This window comes from Rhinoderma darwinii, chromosome 10 (genome assembly GCF_050947455.1).
Source record: "Rhinoderma darwinii isolate aRhiDar2 chromosome 10, aRhiDar2.hap1, whole genome shotgun sequence".
NCBI lineage: Eukaryota > Metazoa > Chordata > Amphibia > Anura > Rhinodermatidae > Rhinoderma > Rhinoderma darwinii.
In genome coordinates this window covers 16,000,973-16,013,637 of record NC_134696.1, presented here as the reverse complement: position 1 = coordinate 16,013,637, position 12,665 = coordinate 16,000,973, and the positions used below count along the sequence as shown (strand labels likewise).

The 12,665-nt window shown below is 40.4% G+C and overlaps 1 protein-coding gene across 1 annotated transcript; it reads left to right on the top strand.

The window, feature by feature from the left end:
- Positions 1-2,061: 2,061 nt before the first annotated feature.
- Positions 2,062-3,009, top strand: LOC142662378 (olfactory receptor 5V1-like). Its single transcript, XM_075840604.1, has one exon. It carries the CDS (start codon positions 2,062-2,064, stop codon positions 3,007-3,009), a length of 948 nt encoding a protein of 315 aa, XP_075696719.1.
- Positions 3,010-12,665: the final 9,656 nt, after the last annotated feature.

Below are 12,665 nucleotides of genomic sequence, written 5' to 3'. Positions count from 1 at the left end.
TTTCATAATATTCAGAGAATCTCTAGTGACTGCCATAGTGCCAAGGGACTGGCGCAGGGCAAATGTGGTGCCTATTTTCAAAAAGGGCTCTAGGTCTTCACCGGGTAATTATAGACCAGTAAGCTTAACATCCATCGTGGGGAAAATGTTTGAGGGGCTATTGAGGGACTATATACAGGATTATGTGACAATAAATAGCATTATAAGTGACAGCCAGCACGGTTTTACTAAGGACAGAAGTTGTCAAAATAACCTAATCTGTTTTTATGAAGAGGTGAGCAGAAGTCTAGACAGAGGGGCCGCTGTGGATTTAGTGTTTTTGGACTTTGCAAAGGCATTTGACACTGTCCCCCATAGACGCCTAATGGGTAAATTAAGGACTATAGGTTTAGAAAATATAGTTTGTAATTGGATTGAGAATTGGCTCAAGGACCGTATCCAGAGAGTTGTGGTCAATGATTCCTACTCTGAATGGTCACCGGTTATAAGTGGTGTACCCCAGGGTTCAGTGCTGGGACCCCTATTATTCAACTTATTTATTAATGATATAGAGGATGGGATTAATAGCACTATTTCTATTTTTGCAGATGACACCAAGCTATGTAATATAGTTCAGACTATGGAAGATGTTCGTGAATTGCAGGCAGATTTAAACAAACTAAGTGTTTGGGCGTCCACTTGGCAGATGAAGTTTAATGTAGATAAATGTAAAGTTATGCATCTGGGTACCAACAACCTGCATGCATCATATGTCCTAGGGGGAGCTACACTGGCGGATTCACTTGTTGAGAAGGATCTGGGTGTACTTGTAAATCATAAACTCAATAACAGCATGCAGTGTCAATCAGCTGCTTCAAAGGCCAGCAGGATATTGTCGTGTATTAAAAGAGGCATGGACTCGCGGGACAGGGATGTAATATTACCACTTTACAAAGCATTAGTGAGGCCTCATCTAGAATATGCAGTCCAGTTCTGGGCTCCAGTTCATAGAAAGGATGCCCTGGAGTTGGAAAAAATACAAAGAAGAGCAACGAAGCTAATTAGGGGCATGGAGAATTTAAGTTATGAGGGAAGATTGAAAGAATTAAACCTATTTAGCCTTGAAAAAAGACGACTAAGGGGGGACATGATTAACTTATATAAATATATGAATGGCAAATACAAAAAATATGGTGAAATCCTGTTCCTTGTAAAACCCCCTCAAAAAACAAGGGGGCACTCCCTCCGTCTGGAGAAAAAAAGGTTCAAGCTGCAGAGGCGACAAGGCTTCTTTACAGTGAGAACGGTGAATTTATGGAATAGCCTACCGCAGGAGCTGGTCACAGCAGGGACAGTAGATGGCTTTAAAAAAGGGTTAGATAATTTCCTAGAACAAAAAAATATTAGCTCCTATGTGTAGAAATTTTTCCTTCCCTTTTCCCTTCCCTTGGTTGAACTTGATGGACATGTGTCTTTTTTCAGCCGTACTAACTATGTAACTATGTAACTATGTAACTATGCCCTGCACTATGCAGAACACAATGTATAATTTTACCATAAAGTCCCTTTAACGTAAGCATATGTTTAAAATACTGGAGGAAACCATGTTCAAACCTATGGTGCCAAGAACGGCAACGCTGTAGAGCTGACCAGTGAGGAACCCTGCCCCCCACACTTAACAAAAGATGAGCCCACATACAGAATCAGTTTTATAAAAATTGGGGTCCAGGGCAAAGAACCGCCCTCCTTTTGTGCCAAGAGAATTCTGCGATATATAGCCCACATAATACCCCCATAAAGTGCCCAAATGATGTGCTGTATCCAAATAATACTCCCTTAAAGAGCCTGCATAATACTGCCTGTTCGATTCTCAAACAATACCACCATACACCACTAAATAATACTGGGTGGTTTTAGTTTGCTCCTGTCCTGTCCTCAAAGGACCTTGTTGAAAAGCCTGTCCTGGGCAGTTTCCCAATTCTCCAATCCCCAAAACCATTCCTGGCAACATGGAAGGTGACTATCTGCAGTATACTAGGATCTTAAGTGGTACACTTCACATCATATATATTTCTATTTTAGATGCCATTGATTGAACTACAGGAGAACTTCACGTCACTGGAAAACTTTTTGCTTCTTAATTTTTCTGATGGTTGGTTCTTTGTCACCGCTTTATTTTTTGTTATCTATAGCACAATCCTGATTGGCAATTTCTGCATTTTCATCATCATTAGAGTTGATTCCCATCTCCACAACCCCATGTACTTTTTCCTGAGTAACCTCTCCTTGCTGGACATCCTCTACTCCTCGGCCACACTCCCATTGATGCTATTTAACTGCATAACAAGCAACAAAAAGATTTCCTTCCGAAAATGTATCTTCCAGTTGTATGTGTTTGTATCACTTGGAGGAGCCGAGTGTATACTGTTGGCCGTCATGGCGTACGACCGTTTTGTTGCCATATGCAACCCGTTACGTTATGCCGTGGTGATGAGTAACAGGCTTTGTGCCAGTCTTGCTGTGGCATCGTGGTTAAGTGGATTCCTAAATTCTGTTCTTCACACGGTCATGACCGCCAACCTCAAATTCTGTCGGTCAGAGCAGAGCATCAACCATTTCTACTGCGATGTTCCTCCAATCATACAAGCGGCTTGTAATCAAACCAAAACCAGTAAAATTTTGTTGTATGTAGTCAGCATTTTTCTAGGTTTTACCCCATTTCTCTACATTGTCATCTCCTACGTCCACATCATCTCCACCATCATGAAGATCAAGTCTTCTGAAGGTCGTTGGAAGGCATTTTCCACATGTTCATCCCATCTCATTGTGGTGACCATGTTCTATGGGACAGCTAACTTCAACTATGTAGGACCTTCAGGATACTCCTTGGAGGTGGAACACTTGGCTTCTCTCTTATATAGCATGTTGACTCCTCTCGTTAATCCAATTATTTACTGCTTGAGGAACAAAGAAGTGAAGGGAGCCTTTAAGAAACATTTCAGACGTACTTATTTTAAGATGTCTAGATAAAATGGTTTTGCTTTACTGTATTATGTCATATTTATGCCACTTCTCAACCCCCATGTAGAGGAAACCTCTCGGAAACCTAAATATGTTCCTTCAGTAATATTTGGCCAGTGATATATGTTTTCATAATATACTTATACTGGGTTATCATCTTACTTGACCATCTGGCTTAAGGTGTTTTGATCCCAGTTCAATGGTCACCTCAGACCGGATTTTTTTTATTGTTCTTTTCACTCGCGCAATGTTTTTAGGAAGGAAAAAACAATGTCTGATATTAGTTTCACGTAACAGATATTTGTGGATCCGGAGCATTGATGACATTATTATGTTTCAGGCTTCTTTCAAACATGCAGCAAGGTATCAAGTTGCTCAAATGACAGGTGTAGGAGAGTGAAGATGTGCCCCCATATGTAGGAATGTATGAGTTGAGCAGCCAATGAATTTCAATGGAATTGAAAAAGTTCCATTCTGTTTCAAAATTCAAAACCGGCATCTGTCTGTCTACTCCATCATTTCTGCAATTCCAAAAAGTTTAACTTTCTGCATTTTTGCATCTAGTTTCCGGCACATTGTTGTTTAAAGGAATACTAGAGGCAAAACCAATACATGGTATTATGCTGAGTGCAGGGCTTGAGGGGGTGGAGCATGACACATTCTTTCTTTAATGTTCTTTAAATCCTTGTCAAGCTCCACCCCCTAAGGCCATGCACAAGACATAACACAGTGTATTAGTTTTGCATATATTAGTCCTTTAAGAGTCCATTACAAACCCTACTAAATCTGGAAACAAACCTTCCAGAATCATTAAATAGTGAGATTTTTTTTGTAATTTAGAAAAAAAGAGATTGGAAATGGATTAACATAACAGGCTGCTGTCAAGAGCGTACATACAATAGAGGCACGGCATGTGGCTGCTATGGGCCCCCTGTATAGAGGGGGTGAAGCCAAGGATGGTCCCATGCCATTAGGTGGTAAGAACCGGTGCAGGACTCCCCTCTCCAGAGGAACTTATTGATAGCAAACAAGAGGAAGGGTCATGAAAAGGGTGTGGAGGGGGAAATAACCACCAGGTCTTTCTGTCCTGGTGGGCCGTGTTGGCCTTTGCTATAGGCCCACCCCTTTTCTATGTACACCACTGGTTTCTATAGATAAAGAGCGATATATAAATGCAGAGAAATGGATACAAAATGAATGGAACACTGGGAAAAAGTGATACATTGTGTCATGCCTGAGGGGGATGTTTACATTCAAAGGTTGATAATCTGACCTAATAATGGGCTGCTTATAGAGGGTCAGAGCTTGTTACAGTGTATCAGAGGTTTCTCTTTTAAGTAGCTTTGCAGCTGTATGAGCAGGATATGATTTTAGCCTCTAGATGTTAACACAACCGCTTCCACTCACTGACAGCAAGCAGAGATCTATTAAACACAACGGATATTAGGAACTTACAAAACCTATCTTTATAAATAAAACAGGTAAAAATTCCTCCAAAAAAATATATATTTTAAACCTTGTATGAACCGTACTATATGATGTCCTATGTTGTGTTTGAAGGCCGATAAGGTAAATTCACGGAGCTGCTGATTATCTCGGGCCGTGGAGGTTCATTAAGGAGATTAATTTATTTTGGTAACGAGTTTACAACCATTTACCGGGGATCTGACTCTGGTGACGTAATTACGAAGCTACTGGGATTCATTACCGGGCCCCAAAGAGAACAAGACGTGTGGAGGCCTAATGACTGGTACATGCGGACTCATTAAGAGAAGGAATAAATGGATACATATTAACCCTTACAGTGATATTCTATCTCCATAACATCTAATACTGAAATACTTTTTCACTTTCCCATCTCGGTGGCAGATATACCATACCTGTAACCTGTGCAGCCGCACTTGCCCCAGCAGGCAATAGGTCTCATGAGTACTATAAAAAGTAAAATAGGGCTCTATACGGTCCTTTAAAATACATGGAAGGTACTAGGCTAATAACTCCCATCCATGGCTCCTTATTACAAGTAGATAGGCAAACCGGTGAGGGATTTTCTAGAGAGCCATGACGGACATGCTCCTAGCCCCCCACTCTTATCAAAAGATGGCAAGGTTGTCACCTGTCCCCACTGTTGCTCTGGAGCCTCTGGCATGTCATTTAGAACAGACTTCTTTATTTCAAGGCATACAAGTAGGGACTCACATGGTGCGCACTGATGACATCTTATTATTCATGTTGGACCCTGCTAAACAGTTATAGATTGTGTTTAAGCAGATCAGTGAATTTGGAAAAATCTCAGGATTCAGAATTAATCCCGAAAAATGTGAACTTTACTTCCCCTTACTCACTCAGATCAACTTGCTGTTGAGTCAGTTGGTCTGAAAATAGCTCAATCTCACATAACCTACTAAGGCTGTGTTCACACGCTTAACAAAATACGGCTGAAAATACGGAACTGTTTTCAAGGGAAAACAGCTCCTAATTTTCAGCTGTTTTTTAAGCAACTAGCGTTTTTTTACGCCTGTTTTTGAAGCTGTTTTTCTATTGAGTCAATGAAAAGCGGCTCCAAAAACAGCTCAAGAAGTGACATGCACTTCTTTTTACGGGGCGTCATTTTACGCGCCGTTATTTGAAAATGAGGCGTAAAATAACGCCCCGTCGAAACAGAACGCCGTATTTCCCATTGAAAACAATGGACAAATATTTGTAGGCATTCTGCTTCCGATCTTTCTCCCTCTGTCACCCATCGGCGGCTCGCAAATGCAATCACAGGCCTCCGATGTGGTGTCATGACAGCCGGGAGCCTGATAAAAGCCCCCAGGTCTGCCCTGGGCATATGCCTATTAGGACGTGTCAGAGGCACGTCCTAATAGATTGCCTGTCAGATTTACACTGAGTATACTGAAGCATTATGGCAGCGATCTAAAGATCACATAGTAAAGTCCCCTGGTGGGACTAAAAAAAAATAAGTAATAAATGTGAAATAAATATGATTAATAAAAATTACAGTAAAAAGTGGTTTTATTTTATTAAAAGTGTATAAAATAAATAAAAGTACACATATATGGTATCGCCGCGACCGTAATGACCGAAACAATAAAGTTGATATGTAATTTAAACCGCAAGATGAACACCGTAAAAAAAAAAAAAACGCCCAAAAAAAATGGTGAAATTGCTATTTTTTTCCATTGCCCAAAAGAAGTAAGAATAAAAGTTAATTCATAAGCCCCATTTACCCCAAAACAGTACCAATCAAAGCTACGTCTTGTCCCGCAAAAACCAAGCCCTCATATCACTACATTGACGGAAAAATTAAAAAATTACGGCTCTTGGAAAGCGACAACGCAAAAACAAATCATTTTAGTTCAAAAGTGTTTTTATTGCGCAAAAGTCGTAAAACATAAAAAACCTCTACATATGTGGTATCGCCGTAATCGTACCGACCCATAGAATAAAGGTAACGTGTTATTTATGCCGCGCAATGAACGGCGTCAATTTAAAATGCATAGAACAAAGGTGGAATTTCAGGGGGTTTTTCTCCCACCCCCCAAAACAAAGTTAATAAAAGTTAATCAAAAATTATATGCACCCTAAAATGGTGCCATTAAAAAGTACAACTAATCCCACAAAAAACAAGTCCTCATACAGCTATGTCGACGGAAAAATAAAAAAGTTATAGCTCTTTAAATGAGACTATAGAAAAACGAAAAAATAAATAAAAAAATAGCCTGGTCATTCGGGCCTAAAATAAGCTGGTCGCTAAGGGGTTAAATAATTGGCTTACATCTCAATTGCCCCCAGAGGATGACGTATCGGCCCAATTGAAATAGTTTTTTTACACCGATAAACTTGAAACTGAACGACAGAGAACCTAAGACAACGCAATTTTTTGCCAAATGGAAACGGTTAAATCCGCTCATCTTACTCCAACTGAGATTAGGGAATTTATGTCAAAGCTTCGATTCTCCAAATGGATCAAACCGAAAATCTGGAAGGTTCATTGGGAGTCCTACAACAATCGAATTAGTAATCTTGAGCATCTTACTGCCGGATGTGTTACGCTGAGTTTACTTGTATAGTACCGGAGATGTGATTGCATATTCATTTTCTACGCTACTTGTAATATTACTATACGAAATGTATAGACCACTGGATTTCTGACCATGTGTTTCTTTCCTCCTGTATTTTTTATGCTTATATGATTTTTGTGCATATTTGGAATTTATACTAGTTCTTTGTATGGATGTTCGAACTTTCAAAAAAAATTAAAAATACCAAAAGATAGGGGCCCATATGGTGTTCTGCAGAAATATATCTGTTGCCTGTGATGTCTACACCATTAATCTATCTACTGTATCATCTCTACTGTGTTTGACCTAAAATGTGTTTCCTTAGAAATTAATTTCCCATAATAATCGTCATAAATCTGTGGCAGGACTCCCATCATTTACACGTGATCCCTACACTTAAAGGGGTTGTCCATGCACGGATAACTGATGACCTATCCACAGGATAGGTCATCGGTATATGATTGGAGGGGGTCCGACACTCGGACGTCACACCGATCCGCTTCTCCGGCTGCCGGATGTTATAGACAATATGCAGGATTTGGAGCCGGAAACAGGTGGCTCCGACTACTACATAGCGGCCGTGCTGCGGAACTGATCCGATTCACTTGAATACTGCAGCTCGGCCGCTATTCCTTGACGGAGCAATCTGCTTCCGGCATGGTAAATCCGGTGCCCGGAGGCAGCTGATCGGTGCGGGGTCCGGGTGTCAGACCCCCACCAATCATATACTGATGACTTTACTGTGGATAGGTCATCAGTCGTCTGTGTGCGCGGACAGCCCCTTTAAGTTTATATTCTATATATCTATCGTTTTCTTATCAATTGTCTTGTTGATTCCTCTTTCTTCTACATCACCTTAGGTGAGATGATAAAGCAAAATAAGACCTCAGACTCAGGTTTTTATGCTAATGGGTTTTTTCTATCTTCAGAACCAGAGGATCCTACGGTTTCCGGTCTTTTCATTGCTCTACCTTCTTACCGTACTTGGTAACACTATAACAATGCTTATAATCTGCCTGGATCTGCATCTTCACACACCCATGAACCTCTTCATTGGTCATCTCTCGTTCTTAGATATCTGCAACACACGTGTCACCATCCCCAAAATGCTTGTCAACATCATAAAGACCGATCCATCACCTATGCCGGTTGTGTCACCCAACTGTTCATCTTCAAAACCCTAGCAAGTACTCAGCGTGGCCTCCTAGTCATTATGGTATACAATCGATACTTGGCCTTCTGTAACCCTCTACATTACATGGAAATTATGAGCAATTGGGTATGCGTGCCTGGGCATTTGCCCCATGGTTGGTCGGTTTCCTCCAGTTGTCCGTCCACACCAATTTTACATTCCAACCGTCCTTCTGCCAACTTAGACTCATCAATGGCTTCTTTCGTGAAGTTCCCTCTTTGTTAAAGCTGTCGTGTTCAGTTACTTATCTTAACAAGATTGTACCGTTTTGCGCTGGAGGACTCCTCAGCTTGAGTCCATTTCGGCCATTCTTTAGTTCCCATCTTCGGAAGGCAGAAGGCATTTTCAACCTGTGGATCTCACTTTCCAGTGGTCAGCCTCTGCTATGGGGCAGCCATGTTTGTCTACTTTCGTCCCACTTACAGCTATTCGTTGCCTGTGGACAGACTGGCGTCGGTCCTCTATACAATATTGACCCCATTAATCAATCCTATAATTTACAGCTCAAAAAAAGACGGTCAGGAAGGCAATGAGAAAAATATTTACAAGCAAAGAAAGAAATTTGGACACAAAAATTACAGAGTACAGGAAAAGCAGATACACAAAATGGAGAAAAGTATCAGGACCCACCTCTTAATCATTGAATTCCGGCGTTTCATTCAGTCTCTGCCACAGGCGTATACAATCCCACACCTCGCCATGAAGTCGCCTTTACAGACATTTGTGAAAGAACTGGTCAGAGACACGCAACCCGTCAGTCCCGCTGACCTGCGCTAGATACAGCTGCTCTATATACAGGATACAAAGCAGCTGTATCTAAAAAAGTAAAATACATTTTTGAATAACAAGTATTTAGAAAGTTTCACCAAACACACTGATATTTATTTTTAAATAAAAATGTCTAATTATATATATATATGATTTCAAAAGGTGTAATAAAACTTAAAATATAAAAATATTGTCTGAAAATGTACAATGCTATTATTTTAGCTATTAAATTGCTATTGTATCTTTTACATATTTTTTTGCATTTTCATTCTTTTTTTATTTCATTCTTCTACTTTTTTTCTTTTGGCCCAAGCATAGTGCCAGTTTGGATGTGGGTCCGTGTGCTGTCCGTGGTTTTCACGCACCCATAGACTTCAATGGGCGACTAGGTGCGCGAAAACGCACCAATATAGGACGTGCCGGGAGTTTCATGCAACGGACGCTCGCTGTGTGAAAACTCGGATGTCTGAATATATGAATCTCATTCTATTCACATTTACGTATTCAGGTATAGTGGCTATTTCTTATTTGCCTCTGACGCACTTCTCATCTCTTTCTAACATTTTTATCCACTTACCGCAAAAATCCCCACGTAAGAAAGAAAGAATGGACATTAGAATTCTGTTCTCTTATGTATGAATGTAGAGGACACCTGGTCCATTTTTGGCACCTCTATAATCATGTAAACAGGCCAATTATTTCTTTATCTAGGTAGCAGTCTTATTTGTCCTATAAAAAAAAAATCTCTACGGGAAGCAATCATATATATTACACCCAGAAAATCTAATTTAGAATACAATATTCTTATTGACAAATCACAAGATGCAATGTACATAAATAGGGCTGCGCTGCAATACCAGACCCACCCTATGGACAGGAGTGGCGCTGTTTAAAAAAAAAAAGCAAGAAAAAAAATAGAAGTTACCTCCTATCAGAAGGAAAACAAAAAGGTGCAAAGTAAAGAAAATTACATTAAAAAAAAACAATATTTTCAACATTTCCATGACCCTGTTATTTTTTCAAATAGAAGTCCAAAATGTTGTAATAAAAAATAAAAATATCCTTCACATATTTCTTTCTTTCTCCATTCTCCTGTGTTTAGAGAAGGAGGCAGGGCAGGATTGGTGGGCAGCAGAATTCTTCCTTTCGTTTCTACCTGTAATGGAGACCAAGCAAGTCTTGCGCCAACCCCGTTGCAAAATGATAGTAGAAATATGGACATAGGAACCAGGTGACAGGATTCCGGTGTCTCTGCTACGTGTTTATAAGGTTTGAGACTAAGACCCCCCCCGTGGTTCGCCACAATTCTCATCCTGTTTTTGGAATCCATTCTTGCCTTTCTCCCCCCCCCCCCCCCCCAAAAAAAAAATATATATAAAAAAATTATAAAATAAAATCCTAAATAAATTAGTAAAGTGTAAAAACATTTCATTATGTCACAATGTACATGACCTAATAGTGTAACCTGGATTTTGTACAAAAAAAACTCTATACAGAAAATATTTCAGTATAGTAAAAAATACCTGCTATTTCTCACTAAATAGTATGTAATTAAATCACGTCAAAGATGGACTCCCCCAGGACAAAGTAACAAACAGGATATTTTCGGGAGAGATAATCCTCTGATCTAGAGGGAATCTCGTCTTTGGGGGGAAAAAAAAACAGTTTTAAAAGGTTTACAATAAAAATCTGGTTGAAATAATGTCATTCTTTTGTTGCATTCCCTTCAATATATGCAAACAAACACTCACTTCATATAACCCAACTACAAATGGTCAGACATTCTCCTTAAAGGGTAATGGGCACTGTGTAATGCTTCATTTCTACTGTAGTGGCACTGTGGTGGAATTGAACCCCTACCGCCCAACAGATTACAGCTGATCTCTTGGGGCCCAGCCGCAGGACAATCTGTGATCAGTTTATCATCCCGGGACCCTTCTAACAAAAGAGCATCAAAGTGCCCAGATGCTGAGGCAGCATAGTGTGCCCCACGCCATCACCCCCTATGTGCGACGGTTGGTATGAACGCAGTTGTATGTCATTCCTCTTTTCTTCTATGGGGTTCGCTGGTTGTTGGAACTACTCCTAATCCCTCTCTACCAATGAATCTTGGCTAAATAGAGTTCCCCGTACCTCTGTGGGATCTATAATGGTGTCCATATTGTTTGACAGATCTGTTTTAGTACATATAAGAAACGGCTGAATAGAATTAGAACAGTGGTCTCAAACCGGTGGCTCTCCAGATGTGGTAAAACTACAACTCCCAACATGCCGCCTGTCAGGGCATCCCGGAAGTTGTAACTTCACTACAGCTGTAAAGCCACACGGTGGAGATCCCCAAATTATAACGCATGTACAGGTGATTTATTTCCGTTTAGGTGGAAATACTCTTCAAAAACTTTTTCAAAAATTTTTTTTTTTATTGTAGGATAATAAAACCTATTTCTTGTATCTGTAAAACTTGTAGAACTCATTGTCAGGTGATAATCAGTAGGCAGATATGAAAAAGGAAAGTGTAACCTCCGCCACCTACTTTATGCTCCAAGGACTTTCGGACGTTCCTCAGATGCAGGAGTTTCTTATTTGTATCATTTTTCTCTACTTATTATCGAACTACTTGGAAATTCAGCCACAGTAACCACCATCCACCTCGACAGTGGACATTCCAGTGCACCCATGTTCATGTTCCCGAGTCACCTCTCCTTCCTGGACGTGCGCCACACCACAGTGACTCTTCCCAAGATGCTCCTGACTCTTCTTTTGGGCGATCAACCCATCTCCTACATTGGATGTTTCACGCAGCTTTTCTTCTCCATTTCCTTTGGCCAATCGGAGAGTTTCTTGTTAGCGGTCAGGGCGTACGACAGATACATTGCCATCTGCTGTCCTCTTCACTAAATGGACATAGAGACAAAACGCGTCTGTGCTTACCTACGTTCTCCTGGTTTTCAGGATTTCTAGACTCAGCCCTCCACACTGGTTTGGCTACCAGATTGACTTTCTGTTCATCAAACCAAATTGGCCGTTTCTTCTGTGACTTCACACCGTTAATCAAAATATCTTGTGTGAGCAATTTGTTGAACGAGATTGTGATCTATGTGACTGGGGTCTTCATGGTTCTTACACCTTTCCTTAGCATCCTGGTCTCGTATGTAAACATTATTCGTGCAATTCTTAGGATACCATCAGTAAAAGGTCAACATAAAACCTTCTCCACCTGCAGTTCACACCTCACTGTGGTGTCCTCTTGATGTACATGAGACCGGTTTCCTACTCCCAGGATTATGACCAAATATTTGCTCTTTTATATACTTTTATTACCCCCATTACTAAACCCATTCATATATGGCTTAAGAAGCAGAAAGGTAAAACAGGTATTCAAGAAAACCTTCAAAAAGAAGAATTGCTGTAATTGATGGAGATATTAGGACATAGGGGTATGGCTCTTCACAATGGCTTTAGGAGTCCTTAAAAGGGTTGTCCCCTATCCATATGCCCTTTTATTGTACACGGATGTCATAGGAACCTAACTCTATTAGGAAGACTGGAAAGCTGCTCCAAGAGTAGGTTCCCTTCTGGAGGACACAGTGCAACCATATATTACATGGTCGCCCATGCATTTGAATGGATGCCATGTA